General features: G+C 43.4%; 1 protein-coding gene across 1 annotated transcript; it reads right to left on the reverse strand.

Moving 5' to 3' along the window:
- Window positions 1-13,733: 13,733 nt before the first annotated feature.
- On the reverse strand, window positions 13,734-15,203 carry LOC121749558 (zinc finger CCCH domain-containing protein 20-like). Its single transcript, XM_042144125.1, has one exon. It carries the CDS (start codon window positions 15,035-15,037, stop codon window positions 14,075-14,077), a length of 963 nt encoding a protein of 320 aa, XP_042000059.1. The 5' UTR covers window positions 15,038-15,203; the 3' UTR covers window positions 13,734-14,074.
- Window positions 15,204-17,671: the final 2,468 nt, after the last annotated feature.

Raw genomic sequence — 17,671 nt, forward strand, 5'->3', positions numbered from 1 at the left:
CGTTCAAATGGAGCACGCAATGTGCGACCTAGGGGCTTCCATCAATATTATGCCATATTCTATATACAAGAGGCTGGAGAATGCTAAGCTCGTCAAAACCAATATGGAAATACAGCTAGCAGATGGGTCTTGCATTTACCCCGAGGGAGTTCTGGAAGATGAAATCGTCAAGGTGAACAGATTCATGTATCCCGCCGACTTATTTGTTATAAAAATGACGGAACCAGGAGCAGGGGAATCTATTGGGATCCTTTTGGGGAGACCTTTCCTATCCACCGCCAACACAGTCATTGACGTCCGCCATGGGACAATTAATCTGGAGTTTAAAGGAGAGCGACTTACGGTCGGCATTAATGAAGCGACAAAAAGGCCACAGGGCAGAGAGAGCATACAAACAGTAAACACTATCAGCCCTCTGAAACAGGAGTATTCGAAAAAGAAATTCTTCGAAGAGCCATCCTCTGGTTACACTGAAGATGAACAGCTGAAGAGAGAGGCAGCAGAATGGTTTGATACGACAGTGACTGGAGCAATGGATGATCAAGCCATTAGAAGGGCAATTATGGAATTTTGCCAGCCGTCATAACTAGCCGAGGCAAGAGAGAGTACTCAACCAAGAAAGGTCAAGAGACCACCTGACCAAGCCGCTCCATTAAAAGGAATGCTGAAGAAGGAATCCTCATTTACAAAGCAACTACTTTCCGTATCAGCATCACCGATGGCTTTCAAGGACTTGTACAGCCAGACAGATCACCAAACAGTCAAACCACAATTGCAGAAACAGGAAGAACTACTCTTCTAACACCAACCCCAGCTGATGCCCAAGAAGCGAAGTTCAAACTGGTCGGAACCTCGAACAGTCATGGCAAGGCACACTCATGTGGCAAAACTTCCGTACCCTATTAACTAGGAGGAGATCAGAGCTTTGTTAAAGTACGCTGGGGCCCGTGGAGGACTCATCAAGGATTTCGCCGGAAGAGCCCAGATCCTGATGAAGCTTCCCCAGGATGACATAAAGTTTAAATTTTCTGATGTCTGCAAGGCCGCGTTCCCATTTCTGAAAGATCGTTTGATGAGTTATTCTATAATACGCGGTCCTGACAGGAATCACTCATTTGAGGTGATATGCGAGACTAGTAACTGTGCTTTGGGAGCAATATTAAGTCAGAAAATCCAGGGGAAAAGTTATGTTGTCCTCTATGCATCAAAAACATTGGGTCAGGCGCAAAGGAACTATGATGTGACCAAAAAAGAGATGCTATCAGTAGTTTTCGCATTTGAGAAGTTCAGACAGCACCTACGAGGTTCCGAAGTGATGGTGTATACAAACCATGTGGCCATCAAATACCTATCGTCGAAGAGGAAATCAAACCCGCATTTGATCAGATGGTTACTCCTTCTACAGGAGTTGTAGTTGGAAGCAGTTGATAGGAGAAGATGTGAAAACATAGAGGCGAGTCACCTACGCCAAATTCTGCAAAAAGAAAATACGGAAGCCATTCCAGACAAGTTCCGTGAAAGGCACATGCATCTGATCAAGTCGAAGTCCGAAGGACAGCGGATCTGCCAGGAAAGGAGGATTGATCAAAGTAAACAGAGAAGCTGGGAGCAACTTGCGCCTAAAAGGGCAAAGTTCGCAGGAAGGACCAACAGTCTGGAGGAAAGCAAGTTACCCGGAAGGAAAGGAATGGAGGCGTTTGTAGTGGACGACATTTCACTACCAATGCCTAGCTCACGCCAGTAAACAGGTAGAAGGAGTGATCGGGTATTCATGGATAGTCTGCTTGATCAAGCGACAAATTCTAAATCTCTTAATCTGATCAAGTGACATTCCAAGGAGACCCGGTCAAATCCTTGTTAGTGTAAATAGTTTTTTTTAAGTGTGTCAAGTTTTTCTTAGTTAATAAAAAAAATCGAAAGTGGAGGAAAGGAACTGATCAAGTGGAATTATGTGAGCTGCCATCGGGATTTAGTGTTCCACGTGATCAGTGCAAATTGAATTTAATTGGTGGTGCAGTGATTGAGTTGATAAGAGCAGGTGATGATAAGACGTGCGCAGTAATTAGAGAGGTGTAAGGTGCACTGACTGTTGAAATGAAAGGACGACCTGGAGAGAGGAAGGAAGCGTATCGAAGAAGCTTTGCCATCTGGCATTCTGTTAAGGCGCGCCAGTATGCAAAAAGTCGCAGAGATCTCAATAGGCAGGGATCTCAACAGTCGGAGTTTGAGTATAAAAGGGGGTTGGTTTTCCGAATCTCACTTTCTATCAACTGCTTTCAGAACCCTTGTGCTATCCTCATCTAATTCTCTCCAAATTCAAGTCACCAGCAAACATAATCAGAAAGAAATGCAGGGCAATCAACTCGAGACCTTCAATACCTCCTCGTTTTCTTCAGGAGCCGGTCTCAACAGTAATAATCAGAGATCCTTTTCACCACCGAGTCCACCAATCACCAAAACACCATTATTGCCCCCTAGATTCATCGGCCCACTCCAATATATGGACCCGGCTGACATAGGGCGTGTGGACTCTGTGCTCAGAAGTTTTCCCATCGGTACTGACCCCGTGGAGATTTACACCGCCCTAAAAGCTCGCCTAAGAATTTCTCGGTCTAAAGACCCTGCTCCGCCACCACCAACAGAAGGGCTGCCTAGTCCCAGTGACCTCCTTCTATGACGAAAGGAGGCAGAATTTAACCTCTCGTCGACTATAGAGGAAGACTCCATCCCGAGAAGGACGCGCCACCAAATAATGAACCAGCTACTTCTTGAAGCTGAGGGTTCAAGGCAGCAAGCAAGACTGTGGAGAGCAACCAGGTGAGAGCAGAGGAAGGGGGAAGAAAATATCCTTCCTTCCCCTAGTACGTGCCACCATACCAACCAAGGTATGAGGCTTGCTAACGCTGCCAGCATGCTTCCCCCCCCCAAGGAAAAAAAGAATAAAAAATATACCAAGGAGGAGGAGCTCCGATAAACATGAAGCCTTAGAAGCAATAAGGAAGGCCTGTGTAATGGAGGCGATAAGGAAGGCGTGCAACATTCCCCTGATTCAACAATCTAGAAGGCAGTAGTATCACCCTTAACCCTGTTTCTTTGTGTAAATTGTGTTTTTGACTCCGTTCTCACACTTAGTCCTGTGTCTGGACTAAGTGTGAGAAGTTTATGGAAGTTGTTCTCTGTTTTGCCTATATCTTTTTTATTTTTTGTGTGGTTATTAGCATGTTTTGATTGCTGGCACTGCCTCACACTTAGCCCAGTGTCTGGTCTAAGTGTGAGAAGTTCACTTGATTGTTGTTATGCCATCGTCTATGCCTAACCCGTCTTTCCACTGCATCCAGTCCCTCGAGGACGAGTTCATATGCAGTGGGGAGGGGGGACGGGTTAGTTACAATAAAATCATACATGCTAAATGTTTTTCTCAAAAATAACAAATTCCAGGTAGTAATAAATATGCAATATGCTTGAAATTGGATAAATAGAAGACTTGATTACTTTTTGGGAGAGTTAGAAAAAGGATTCAGTATGCTCACATGTAAAACTTGATTGCAAAAACTCGATCAATTTGAATGACGCAAGTATAATGGAAACGCTCAATTTCTAAATCACTGTGAAACCTCTCTATATGTGAGTTATAAGTCAAAAGTAGAACACTTTCTACTATTTTAACAAAAGAAAAAAATTACGAGAGGCTGACTTTTAATATTGAGATGAAAATTGCACAAGTAGTAATGACTAAAGGCATTAGGACATAACCATTTGAGCCGTGTTCTTCTTTCCTTCCACAAACCCGCCTCATTAGTCAAGGCACCCCCTAGTAGCCAATTCGAGCCCATACACTCTTTCCCTTTCTTTGAAGCCTTAAAACCAAATTCAAAGTTTCATATCACATGAGGAAAGATGGTCAAAGAAATGAAGTTTGTCAAGGGAAACAAAAGGGGGATAGCAATAAGAATGATCGGAATAAAGGGTAGCCGGGTTGATCAAGTTAGACAATCAGGTTGATCATATGAAAAGAATGAAAAGGTTTGAAAAAAAGGGGGCAGGAAATAGTTGTAACCTGACCCAGGAAATCAAAAGTAAAAATAATAATAAGCCGAAGGTTATAAGGCTAAAGGTCGAAATCTGACCAAGAGGGAGCACCAAGAAATAAATATCCCAATTCTAATCCAGCGAGTTTAGTCAAATCTTTGGCCTTTCGACTCATGTGATTTTTCTTTAAAAATTTTATATTTAAACTTAGAACCCCTAGGACCCTAACCGAACACGTTACTACCCTTGAGCCCGTTACAACCCCGTTACAAGACCTTAAGGAACTATCTCGTGTAGTCCGATTCAAAGTATTAAATTTGTGGCAACACCGAGTGAACAGTCCTAACATCTCTGGTGAGAAAGGAGTGACTGAGTGAATCCAACAGTGGTTTTTAAATTGAGCAATCTTGACAAGCTGACACCTTGATCAAGCAAAGGCGAAAGAGAAGGAACACAAGCTACTGACAAATGGATTGACCTCGACCTCGGGTATGATTGTTGGAAAATTATTTGGTCTAATGCATACATGTGAATACGTGTTTTTATCTTAAAGTTTTGTTTTTCTTTTCGTTTTCCTTTACTAGTGAAATAAGTAAACGATGCCTGAAATCTGCCTTATCTTTTTCTTTTATTTATCTTTATACTTGAGGACAAGTATGTTTTAAGTGTGAGCAGTTTGATAAGGCTCATTTCATGCATCGGTTTAAGGGTGAAATACATGCTACTTGATCTGTTTATCGCGCAAAACAAGTGTTAAATGTGCAGAAATACCACTTAACCAAGGCAGCAAGGCCGAACTGATCAAGCAAGTACAAAAGGCGATAAAAGGCCAAGAATCGGGGGAGTTGATCAAGGCGGAGCGATCAAGCAGTTAGGTGGAAACCGCTGGCTTCTAGAAGAAGAACACGTGAGGAAATGAGCTGGATATAGTACACCATTCTGTTATCAAGGACGACGTTCTAGAAGGGGACACGTGCTGAAATATGAGACGAAAGGATGAAGCTAAATCACGAATCTGTTACCAAAAAGTGTCGTCATTCTAGAAGAACAACACGTGGCAATCAATGAGTCGCTCACTCTCAGAATGAGTGAATATTCCCTGTCAAGATCGTTATCCAGCTGGCGGCCGAATCGAGCTTATAAATAGAGGGTGTGCCACCACAAGAAGGCATCCGAGACTTTACTTTCCGTCTAGTTTAGCTTAGCTTAGTTATTTAGCGTAGTTCAACTCTCTAGCTTAGTTTAGTTCAGCTCTCTAGCTTAGTTTAGTTCAGTTCTCTAGCTTAGTTAGATATCTTAGTTAGATAGCTTAGTTTAAAGGGCGACCGAAAGGGAGCGCTGCAGAATACTCTTTTCTGTTAGCGTTATCTTAAGTTTCCCGCTGAGATTTTTCTCAGTTTTTACCGCTTTCTTAGATTCCAAAGTGTTAGCTTAGTTTAAATTTCACATTGTACTCAGCTTTTAGTTTAATCAAAGTTATTTTCGTTTTTAATCCGCGCATTTACTTTTCTGTTATTACCTGTAATTCACTTGATCCAGTAGTTAAATTTCCATTGATCAACCTAGCTAGTTTAATTCTGTCTAGATTAAAACCAGTAGTTAAAAACTCCCAAGTTACAGCGTGGCAGCAGCCAACCCCCCTGTTCACTACTCACACACTCGACACACCAACTTCTCTGTGGGATCGACCCCGAATTTGCCGCTTTACTGTTAAAGTTGTGCATAATTGGGAGTTATAAATTACTTTGGCAAGGCGGAAAGGGCGAGAGCTAGATTGCATTGATTAAGTGGCAAGGACATTTGCTAACTAATCCAATTGGTTCGGTTATCATTCCATATAACTTGATCCGCATTCTATTCGTGTTTTCGACCTCTTTCCAATTCCTTCCACAATCCCAGATGGCAGGAGGAGGTTCACCAAAGGGTAACCTCTCAGAAGAGGTTGAAAGCAGAGAAGATGCTACACCAGCCGTCCCAGGAGAAGATTGAGATGAAAGAGAGGTTTTCCGCCTACATTGCCAGCATTGGATTTGAATGGTTACTAGAAGTCGATGAGACCCCCGTGCCGGAGGACCTGGCTAAAGAGTTTTTCGTATCCTTTCGATTCACCAGAAGCACAGACCTGAACGACAGAAGTGTCTCCTTTAGGGTCTTTGGCCAGGACCAACTGATGAGCCTCAATGAATTCTCCATCCGAATGGGCCTCTACACAGAAAGCCAGGTGGTTAATGGAGTTCGGGTTGGGCGTGATATCAGTTTCCCCTCAGCGGAAACCCGAGTTCGATCAGCAGGCCGTCTGGAAGGCCATATGCAATGGGCGTGCCCCTACCTTTACAGCTTCTGAATCCAGAGGTCATCACATTGCTGATCCTGCCCTCCGCCTAGCCCAGATCTATCAAGCCTGTAATCTCCTCGGACAAGCCAATACACTATCAATCATTACCGTGTCCGAACTCTACTTTATGTGGAGTATGAGAGAGCAGAGGAAGGTCCATCTGGGATTCTGGTTGGCCTACTCCATAAATCAAATTGCTACCCGCGTTACCCGCCATCTTAACGTCTGCCACCTCCTCAGAGCCTATTTGAGGAGAAACTGGATTATAGAGTGTGTCGGACGTCCCATCCTTGGCCCCAGTCCTGAAATGTTTGACCTTGATTTCTTTGTTAGAACTCAGGTACTGGAGAAGACGTAAGGAGGGGGTTTTCAATTTTATTCAGCCGGTCGGCTGGAGCAACAGAGGAGCCAACCCAGAAGGAGAACGAGGCCGGAGGAGACCTCAACAACCCTTGCGAAGAGAAAAAGGAGGATACACATCAGGCGACCACTCCGAGGATGGAGCGAGAGGAGGCTTCCAGTGCTGATAACGCATGGAAGCTCCGAATGGAGCAGACGTTGATGCAGCTGGTGGAGAGTTCAAATACTCAACTGGTCCTGCTGGCCAGGTTGTTGGGCACCACCCACGACCAGACCCTTGCCAGCCAACCGCCACCTCCCTCTACAAGCTCTCCTCCGTCTCGGCGCCCATCATCATCCCGGCCACCCTCAGTATCTCCCGGTCAATCTCCAAGGAAGCTTTAAGTACAACCCCCCGATCTCTACTCATTTCAAGTTTCAAAATAATTTTATTTTTATTTGTTTTTATAACTGATTTTCTGCTCCACCTCACACTTAGACCTGTGTTAGGTCTAAGTGTGAGAAGTTATGCATGCTCGTTTTGCTATGTTTTGCCTATGTGTTTTGTTTGTTGTTTTCTGTTTTGATAGGCATGTTTGATTATTGGCACTGCCTCACACTTAGCCCAGTGTCTGGTCTAAGTGTGAGAAGTTTTCCTTGGTTTTTGTTGTTCCATTGCCTAACCCTTTTACAACTGCATCCAGTCCCTCGAGAACGAGTTTATATGCAGTGGGAGGGGGGAGGGTTAGTTCCAGAAATAAAAGTCATACATGTCAGAAATTTTGAAAACACAAAATATCAATTAGTAAAAAATAGGTAATATGTATGAAATCGGATAAGTGGAAGATTTGATTACTTTGGGAAGAGTTAGAGAAATGAATTAGTATGTTTACATGTAGAAACTTGATTGCAAAAACTTGATCAGTTTGAACGACGCAAGTGTGATGGAAATGCTCAATTTAAAAAAAAAAATTACTGTGAATCCTCTCTATATGTGAGTTATTAGTCAAAGTAGAACACTGTCTACTACTGTTACAAAGGAAAAAAATTTACTAGAGGCTGAATTTTTGATATCTAGATGAAAATTGCACAAGTAGTAAGGACTAAAGGCATTAGGACTTAACCAATTTGAGTCTTTTCTTCTTTTGCTCCACGAACCCGCCTTGCCAAGCAAGGCACCCCTTAGTTAACCAAGTTGAGCCCATACTTTTTACCCTTTCTTTGATAACCGAGACCCACATCCATATACTTTTTATAAATACGTGAGGAAAATGGGTCAGAGATATGAGTCATTTCAAAGAAAGGGGTAGTACGATAGAAAGTAAAAATAAAAGAGTAGCCGGGTTGAGCGAGTTAGTCAATCAGGTTGAACAAGTCAGAAATCAAGTCAGAAAAAAATTGTTGTTATCGAGAAATGTTTGAGAAAAAGAGGGCAGGAAAAGTTGTAACCTGACCCGATAAGTCGAAAGTTAGAAAAATAAGCAAAAAGTGCAAGGCTAGAAGTCGCCGCTTCACCAAGTAAGATATCTAGTGGCGAAATAAATAGTTCAAATCTTTGGTTTCTTGACTCACGTGTTTTTTTCTTTTTACAGTTTATATTTTTAAACTTAGAACCCCTATGACCCTACCTTGATACACCACTACCCTTAAGCCCCATTACACCCGAAACAAGGACCTTAAGGAACTATCTTATGCAATCCGATTCAAGGTATTAAATTTGTGGCATTACCGAGTAAACAGTCCTAACATCTCTGGTGAGAAATGAGTGACTGAAAGAATCCAACAGTGGTTTTTAAATTGATCAATCTTGACGAACTGACACCTTGATCAAGTAAAAGCAAAAAGGAAGAAATATAAGCTGTTGGCAAATGGATTGACCTCGACCTCGGATATGATTGTTGGAAATTTATTCGATCTAATACATCTATGTGAATATTTGTTTTTATTTCGAGTCTTGTTTTCTTTTTTCGTTTTCTTTTAATGAGTAAACCAGGCCTGAAATTTGCCTTATCTTTTTCTTTTCTTTTTTCTTTATACTTGGAGACAAGTATGTTTTAAGTGTGAGCAGTTTGACAAGGCTCATTTCATGCATCGGTTTGGGGGTAAAATGTACGCTACTTGATCGGTTTTATCGCGCAAAACAAGTGTTAAATGTGCAGAAATGCCACTTGACCAAGGCAACAAGGCCAGACTGATCAAGCAATTACAATAGGCGAAAAAGGCCAGAAAGTAGGGGAGTTGATCAAGGGGAGTAATCAAGCATCAAGGAGGGGACCTCTGGCTTCCAGAAGACGGACACATGAGACTATGAGCTGGATGGTGCGCAACATTCTGTTATCAAGGATAACGTTCTAGAAGGGGACACGTGCTGATATATGAGACGCAAGGACGGAGCTGAGTCACGATTCTGTTACAGAAAAGCGTCGTCATTCTAGAAAGAAAGCACGTAGCAATCAATGAGTCGCTCACTCTCAGCATGAGCGAATATTCCCTGCCAAGATCGTTATTCAGTTGGAAGTCATGCCAAGCCTATAAATAGAGGATATGCCACCACGCAAAGCAGATCCGATCCTTTACTTTCCGTCTTTAGGTTAGTTTAGTTTAGCTTTCTAGTAGAAGACCCAGAGGATGAGGTTCAGGAGCCCGAGGAAGGAGGGCTGAAGGGGGTTGTGGATCTGGTAGAAGACCCAGAGGATGAGGACTCGCCGGTTGACCAGCGAGAGGCCAGGCGAAGGGCCAGACGGTGCTTGCGGGACGAGATAGATGACCTCGCACAGCTTACAGAGAATGAGTTCCTTGCCCCGGGGGCTGAGGGCAAGCAGGAGGAGGGGAGACTCCTGGGTCTGACGGGGAGGAGGATGAAACAGAGGAACACCGCTTTGCAGCGGAACGAAAGCGCAAAGGAAAGCATGCGGCCACTCCCCAGCCCAAGAAGTCAAAGAGGTTTGCGACAATCAAGTACGTTGAGGCTCTACTCCCCGCCCCAACCAAGGTTCCTTGCGCCAAGGAACAAGTCGGTCCTAGCCCGGACAGCGAGTCTGAGTACGAAGAGGAAGATGTGCAAGAGGAAGAGCTCAACTATGAGCGAACAGAGGTCTGGGTGACCAAGGGGCTGCTAGAGGCGATGGGAAAGTTCGATGATCCGAAGAGGGCAGCGACTTACAAGGATCGGAGCAGCATTGGGAAGCTGGCCAAGTCTGGGAAGCGGTATGATCCAGATGAGCTGAGGGATTGATTCGGACGAGGAATTCCACACATATATCGATGCTATTGGGTTCGAATTTCTACTGAACCATAGCACGGCTGAGGTGCCCACAACGTTATCCCGGGAATTCTTCTCAACCTTCCGGCTCAAACCCACTACTGACCTCGACGCTGACTGTGAAGAAACCCGTGTCAAAGCAATCAGAGACTAAGGAAGAGAAACCGGCGTCGCCGGCTAGGAAAGAAAGTGAAAGTGAACCGCCCCAACGTACCACCCTAGTCTGGCTCCCGCGGGGGCCAGACTTAGAATTGATAACCCCCGATGACTAAGTAAATTTTACTTTTCAGTTTTTTTTCGTTTTCTTTTCATCTGTTTATATGTTTGTTGTTCTGTGTCTGTGATTTTGTGTTCGTTGCTCAAGCATGCCACGTTATATATGTGTATGTGTTTTCTCCCACTTAGCCCAATCTTTGGTCTAAGTGTGAGAAGTTTGTGTTTTGGTTTCTGTTTTGTTTTAGTTTATCTCACTTAGCCCGATGCTCGGTCTAAGTGTGAGAAATTTGTTTTGCTTATAGATGTTTGGTGTTTTGTGTGTTGTGTTTTATTTTTATGTTCCGCTCTTTTTAACTGCCCTGTTTCCCCTCTTCACTGGATGGCTTGGGGACAAGCACGAGTGAAGTGGGAGGGGGAGGGAGTTAGTGTAGTCTGTGTCTAACGCGAATAGGAGTCATTAGGTCTAGGTTTTTGTGTGTTGTCGCATGAGCTGATAAATATAATAAGGCAAGATTCCCTTAGCGAGAGTAATTGAAGATAGGATACATGCCAACTTTGAAGCCTCTTTCTTTAATAAGCTGAAATCGGTTTGGATGAAGTGAGAACGATAGAGGATGCCTTAGCTGACCTGGTTGTGAAACCTCACTATATAAATGAGTTAGCTAACATATACAAAAGAGGGCCGCCACTGGATGTTTAGGGAGAAGAGTCAGAAGGATAAAAAAAGAAATAGTAGAAAAAAAGAGGTATAAGCTGGACGAAGTCCAGGGAAAAAATAATAAAATTCGGAGGTATAAGCTGGACGAAGTCCAGAAAGAAAGAAAAAAAAAAGAGAAGAAAGAAAAAATTCTAAGGGCAGGTAGCAATAGTAACCTGACCCGGGAATGAAGGGAAAAGAAGCTGTAGGAATGAGAAACTCTCATAACCCGAAGCATCAGTGGTGTGGCAATGACTTAAGAGTGAATCGATCCTAACATCCCTGGTGAGGAATGAGTGATCGAGTGAATCCAATAATTGGGAAGTTAATAGGTTATCTTGACGAACTGACAGACCGATTAGGTAGAAGAAGGGAAGGGGAGGATATGGAGACTGTAGACGTTCGGATAGACCTTTCTGGTTTATTTTCTTAAAGTGTTTATTTTCTTTATGGTCGAGTCCGTTAATGTGTCTAGGTTTAGAAGTTTGTGTCTTTTATGTGTCTGTAGGGTCGGTCGTAGAATAACCGTGCATTGAAATTCGCCTTATTTCTTTTTCTTATCTTTATACTTGAGGACAAGTATGGTTTAAGTGTGAGCAGTTTGATAAGGCAAATTTCATGCATCAGTTATGGGGTTAAATTCAACAATTTACGGGGTCTAACACATCTTTTAAGCCAGGTGTGTAGAAGAAATCGTCAGGTCCAGGAAGGAAGGAAGATAATCGTTTGGCGAAGGAAATTGGCGAGAAAATGAGCAGAATGAAGAAGAATTGCCAGACGGATGAGATCATCAGCTGGAGAGCAGAACGGAGAATTCAAGAGAAAACTTCTAGAAGATCGCCTCCACGTCTATAAAAGAGAGAGCATGCGACATACGACGGGGGACTTATGACTTTTGGCTCGGAGCTCAATTTTTTCACACACATCTACACACACTTGGGGTAATCGGAAGTCTAGTGGTTTTAGGTTCGTTTTCTGTTGGCTGTTGTGCACCACCGTCCTCGTGTAGGGCGAAGAAACAATTTATCTGCTTTCGTTTTAGTTTTCTGTTCAGATTTCTACCGAGTCTTCGCTGTTCGAAGCTCGGCTTTCGTTGTGTTGTTGAAATCTCGTTTAGCTATCTATGGAATTTCTATTTTCTGTCATGAATGATGCTGATGTTGAGGTTTGTTTGTGTTTGATTCTGAGTTTGTGGTTGTTTACTTGAATGGATGCTTTTTGCACTTGATCTGGTGGATTGGAGTTGAATCGTGGTTATATTGTCGTTGATCGGAGTGGATTTGTTGAATCGGAGCTCATGGAGTTGTTTTTGGTTGTAGTTTGGTTCGGATTGCTTGAATCCGGAGTGGATTAAGCGTCCGACGTGTGGATCTGAAGCAGAGTTGGTTGATTGTGCATGAATCTGATGGCTCGTTTCTGTGTTTCTGTTTACTTAGTCTAGTAGATGTAGATCTGTTCGATTTCCGATTAATCGCCAGTTTCCGACGTCCGAATTATGTCATTCTGTTTGAATCTGTTGTTACTCTGTCTTCTCCATGTTCTAGCTTGAATCAGGTGATAAGATGCAGATCGTTGTTTGTTAATTTCAGAATTAGTTATTTGCAGCTTTTCATCTGTACTTTACTGTTTTGGGAAATGGTCCCCACTGCTCGTTTGATCTCTGTTTAGCTAGATTAGGAAGTTGTTTACTAGATCGAGGAAGTTCGTTTGAGTTATTGAAGTCGTGACGATGTTTCATGTTTGCATGAGGTTCTCTGTTTCCTAGGTCTAGTGTCAGCCAATTTTCATTCCCCAGCCTAGTTATAATTTTCTCAACCCAAAATTGCGTGGCAGCAGCCAACCCACTTTCCAGAGTCTCTTAAATGTCTTCTTACGCATCCGTCTTCGTGGGATCGATCCCTACTTCCCTGTGCTAATTCATAGTATATAGGGTTGAGGGTTTTGAAAGCGGAAATTGTGTGTCCGACGACCGAGACTCCCAGGATCCTCTGAATTCATAGACCAAGTGATCTAGCGGATTCTCTGGGCTTGAGAGGCTTGACCTAGCACAAAAGCACACACACTTTCTCTAATACCAAGCTTTCAATGAGCCGAAAAGCAACAGTGCAAGTAACATGTGACGGATGGAGTATAATTAAATGTGAGTGAAATGAGTTAGTGGAAATTAAGAGCTAATTATCATTCATGATAAAAATAAAATACTACCCTCGTTCCATATTAGGAGTCCCATTTTATGTGGACACAAGTTTTAATAAATGTAAAAAAATGTAAATTGAATAAATTAGTGAATTATAAGTCTCATTTATATATATTAATTTTATAATAAAATATGAGTGAAATAAGTTGGTAGAATGTGAGATCTACTTATAATTTATGGTAAGTGAAATGTGACTCTTATTGTGGGACAGACTGAAATAGCAAAATACTCCCTCCGTCCCAGTTTAAGATTAAGATTTAGTTATGGCACGGGTTAAAATAAATTGTTGGAGTGTGTAATAATTGAAGTGAGGTAGTGGTTGTTGGAGTGAGTAATAATTGAAGTGAGATAGTAGAACCATTTTGACTTTTTGTATGTTTAGAATTTTGTTTTATTTTTATAAAAGTAATGGTATTTGAGTGTAAATTTGATAAATAATGAGGTTAAATTTTATGTCGAAATATGATAGATTCTAAATGTAACTCTTAAACTGAGACGGACTTAAAGGGTAAAATGTGACTCTTAAACTATGACGGAGGGAGTATATATTATGTGACGAAGGTAGTATGATTCTTATCATGGATAGACCAAAATAACAAAATATAATTCTAATTGTGATATAGACGGATAATCAATAAATTATAAATTATTGACAAAGTAACAAGAAATAGACATTCATTAATTACCACAACCTCATAATTTACAATAATAGGTAGGTTTGGGAGAAACTTAAAAGTAAATAGAGAATACTGCATCGCATTAAAGCTAATAAAGGTAGAGCAATTAGGGGAGACCATTAAGCACTAAAACACGGCGAGCTCCATTCTCCAGATGCTTCCATCCTTGAGCCCTAATTTTGTAATTTCCGTATAAAATATAACCCTCCAAAGTAGTCTAGAGAAAATTTCCAATTTCCATCCATCACTATTTACAATTTCCCACCGAAAAAGACATATCTGCCCCTCTAACCTCCTCACATATTCACTACAAGCCCTTCCTTCAATTGATCAGGTCCGCCACCCAGTCCACATCCGGGTTTGGATCCGGATCGACCCGATCCAACGGATTCTCCTTGCTTAATTTCTCAAACATCTTGTCCCGCAACTTTCTCCCTGACTCGACCCGCTCCATCGGCCCCTCCTCGGTCTCCCACGCGAGCCCCGGCCGGGCCAGGGCCACGGCCCTCGTCGGGGTCGTGGGCACGCTGAAATACCCGGGCGGCACGACCTTCACCCGCGGCGAAGGACATCCCCCGAGCCACGACGACGGCATCGAATTCACCTTGCTCAGCTGCAGCTGCCGCAGCGACGCCACCATCTCGCTCACCGTCGGCGACATCGGCGGCGACTCCGTCATCGGCGGGGAAACCGACTCCGGCGACGCGATGAAGGCGAATCGGCCGTGTGGGGAGGTTGAGGAGTCGGCGCGTGGACTGAGGACGCGGAGCTGGTCTGGCGCGTGGGCGAAGAAGCAGACGCGGCGCTTGCAGCTCATCCCGTCCTTGCATGGCTGCGTGCGGTAACGCGCCGGGTGGAGCCAGCACTCGAAGACGCCGTGAGAGAACTCGCAGGCGTCGAACTTCCGGCAGGTTCCCTTCCGGAACTCCGGGCAGGCGGTGCCGGAGTAGTGGAACTTGCGGGGGTCGCGGCGGCGGGCCTTCTCGCCGGGGTGGGCGAAGGGGCACTCGGTCCAGTCGTGGGAACGGCCGCGGGCGCACTTGCGGACCTTGAACTCGAACATGCGGAAGTTATCGCATGAGTGCGCGTCCACGGGAACGAAGTCTGCGCCGTCCGAGTCAGCATCCGGAACGACGTCGCTTGAGTTGGAAGGTAAGTAGCGCTGCAGCGCCTTCAAGGAGTCGGTCTGGAAGAATAAAGAGTAGTCGTCGATGGCATTCATCGCGGTGGTCGGATCATCTGCCCACGGTGGAGTATGCCCAAAGCTTCTCTCTCCTACCATCATTTCTTCGTTTATCTGCAATGTTTTTGGTGGTGGGAGATTGGGGTTTGTTTTTGTTGCTAATAAGTGAAATGGAGTGGTTGAGTTTGTATATAAACTGCTCCAGAAGTGGGGCTAAACCGTGGTTAGGATATAACCGTACCATAGTTTTAAAAAATGGGGGATTCTTCAGTAAGACACCATTCGTGGACTAAACTAAGAAGGCGGAACGTGATATCGACACGTGTAGTTTACTTTAATAAGATTGGTCTGTTATTAATTATGTGGTTAGTGAGTGGTTAATTTTTGCAATTACTGTACTAGATTTTTAACCGATGGCGAGAGGCGGTGGAGCGTCATATAATGAATAGAAAATGCATAAACTGTTTAGATTAGATGAAAGTGAAATTGAATTATTATCCCACTCGATTTGACAATTTTTGGGACCTTTCAAATATTGCGTTACTCTTTTACCCTTTATATATTATCGTTTATGGAAATTGAAATATGTTCCTTTTCTTGTCGTGGTACGAATCTTTTATTAGTAGTACAAGGATTTTATGAAATACAAAGACATTTAACCAGAGGACTATGCCCCATATTATTAAATTAATATAACTTTCTAAAAATAGAATATAATACTCCCTCCGTCTTATTAAATATGCAACATTTACTTTTCGGCACAGGATTTTATGTAGTGTTGTTTTGTGAGTTAATGAAGAGAGAATAAAGTAATAGAGAAGAAAAAGTAGAGAGAGTATTATTTCCATTTTTAGAAACGTTTCATTTTTAATGGGACAAACCAAAAATAAAAACGTTTCATTTATATGACACGAGAATTAAAACTAAATTGGTAAAGTAGAAGAGAGGAAGGAGAATAGTAGTAAAGTAAGGTAAGAGAGATGTGGAGAATGAGAGTTAAAGTAGTATTAGTAGATAGTGAAATCTATATTATTAAATTGATATAATTTTTTAAAAGTAGAATGCACATATTTTTATGGGATGGACGAAAATGAAAAGTGCACATATTTTTATGAGAATGATGGAAAAAAATGCACTTAGGTGCGTTTCCTGTTAGTAGAGAAGCTAAAGATTCTGAATAAAGCATCCAATGGAATGTTACAGTATTTGATATGTGTTGCAAGACCAAAGTCGGGCAATTTGATAGTTGAGGAAGACCTCGAGACTAATAAGATATTTTCAGGTTTTAAATCTGTATGCATAAGGCGTTTATCATGAAAATACATGACTACTTCACCAATGATGCAGATGATGATGTGATTGAAATATGGTGCATCCGTGCATGAAGAAATATGGAGACTATAAATCATGAACTAAGGATTATATTATCAAAATAAAACCTCCTATGCTCAAACTTCCTGAAATTCTTCATAACTATTATGAATATAAAATTTGTTATGATTTACATGAAGATTTTATTTCGAATGTCGAAAATATTGATAGAATCACAGAACGCCAAAATCACAGCCATGATCCCGTTAAAGCATTCAAAGATGGCGGGATCTTACTCGCTTTGCATGTATCTGCTCAACTATTTTATTACTTAGATATGACTAAAGTTTTCAAGAGAACAAGAAAGAGATGAATCTTGCTAGTTCCAACTTAGTTATTCATAGTATAAATTTTGTTTCGCTCCCCTTTGTGATAGAGAATATAAGAGCATCCACAATAGCGCCTAGCGCACCGCCTAGCCGAGCGCCGGCGCTAGGCGGTGCGCTAGGCGATCTATTGCAACCGCCTAGCGGATTTCGCGATAAAAAACCGCCTAGCGCTCGGTGGTTCCGCGGCGCTAGGCGGTGCGCTAGGCGATCCGCTAGGCGCTATTGCAGCGTCCGGATCGCCTAGCGCACCGCCTAGCGCGAAATTTTTTTTTTCCGAAACACTATATATACGCGACTTGCCTGTCATTTTCATTCGCACCACTTGTATTAACAAGTACTCTCTCTATCTAAATTTCTATACAAGATCAACAACGGTAAATGGATCTCAACAACGAGCCTACTTCAGGGAGTAGCGCGTCTCAAACTCCCCCGATCCCCGTGGGAGGTGGATGGAGTCAGATGCCCCCATACTACAACATGTACCCGTGGCAGCAGATGATGCCTGGGATGGCAGCGGGGGGGAGTCCGCCGGGGGCGTTTCCGGCGATGTCGGGGTGGGCACCCAGTGTCCAGATGCAGGGGTGGGCACCCGGCATGCAGATGATGCCCGGGGGGGTACCGGCGACGCAGGGGACGCCCGCGACACAGGGGACGCCGGGGGACGTCTATCGCCCCAGTATTGATTTTTCGACTGGTTCGTCGCACACATCGACGCCAACGGAGGCTGCGCCTCCGGCCCAGTTTGACACTTTCTCCTTCGATGAGTTGGGGTTAGATCTTTCCGGTGTTCCGGATGCTCCCGTTCAAACGGGGGGTGCAGAGCGGGGTCGGGGCGCCCCAAAGAAGAAAGGCAAGGGGAAAAGGGTCGGCGAGTCCTCGCAGCCGGGTGAGGACGACAACTCGGTACGGAGGAGGTGGACGGACGCGAAGAACGTCGCGCTGTCCAAGGCGTGGGTGAGTGTTTGCGAAGATCCTCTCGTTTCGAACAATCAGAGGATCGTCAACTTGTGGGGCAAGATAGCAGCAGCCTACCAGA

The sequence above is a fragment of the Salvia splendens genome, chromosome 9 (assembly GCF_004379255.2).
Source record: "Salvia splendens isolate huo1 chromosome 9, SspV2, whole genome shotgun sequence".
Taxonomy (NCBI): domain Eukaryota; kingdom Viridiplantae; phylum Streptophyta; class Magnoliopsida; order Lamiales; family Lamiaceae; genus Salvia; species Salvia splendens.

Coding starts and splice junctions, on each gene's coding strand:
- LOC121749558 (XM_042144125.1), bottom strand. CDS start 15,037: ATGATGGTAGGAGAGAGAAGCTTTGGGCATACTCCACCGTGGGCAGAT.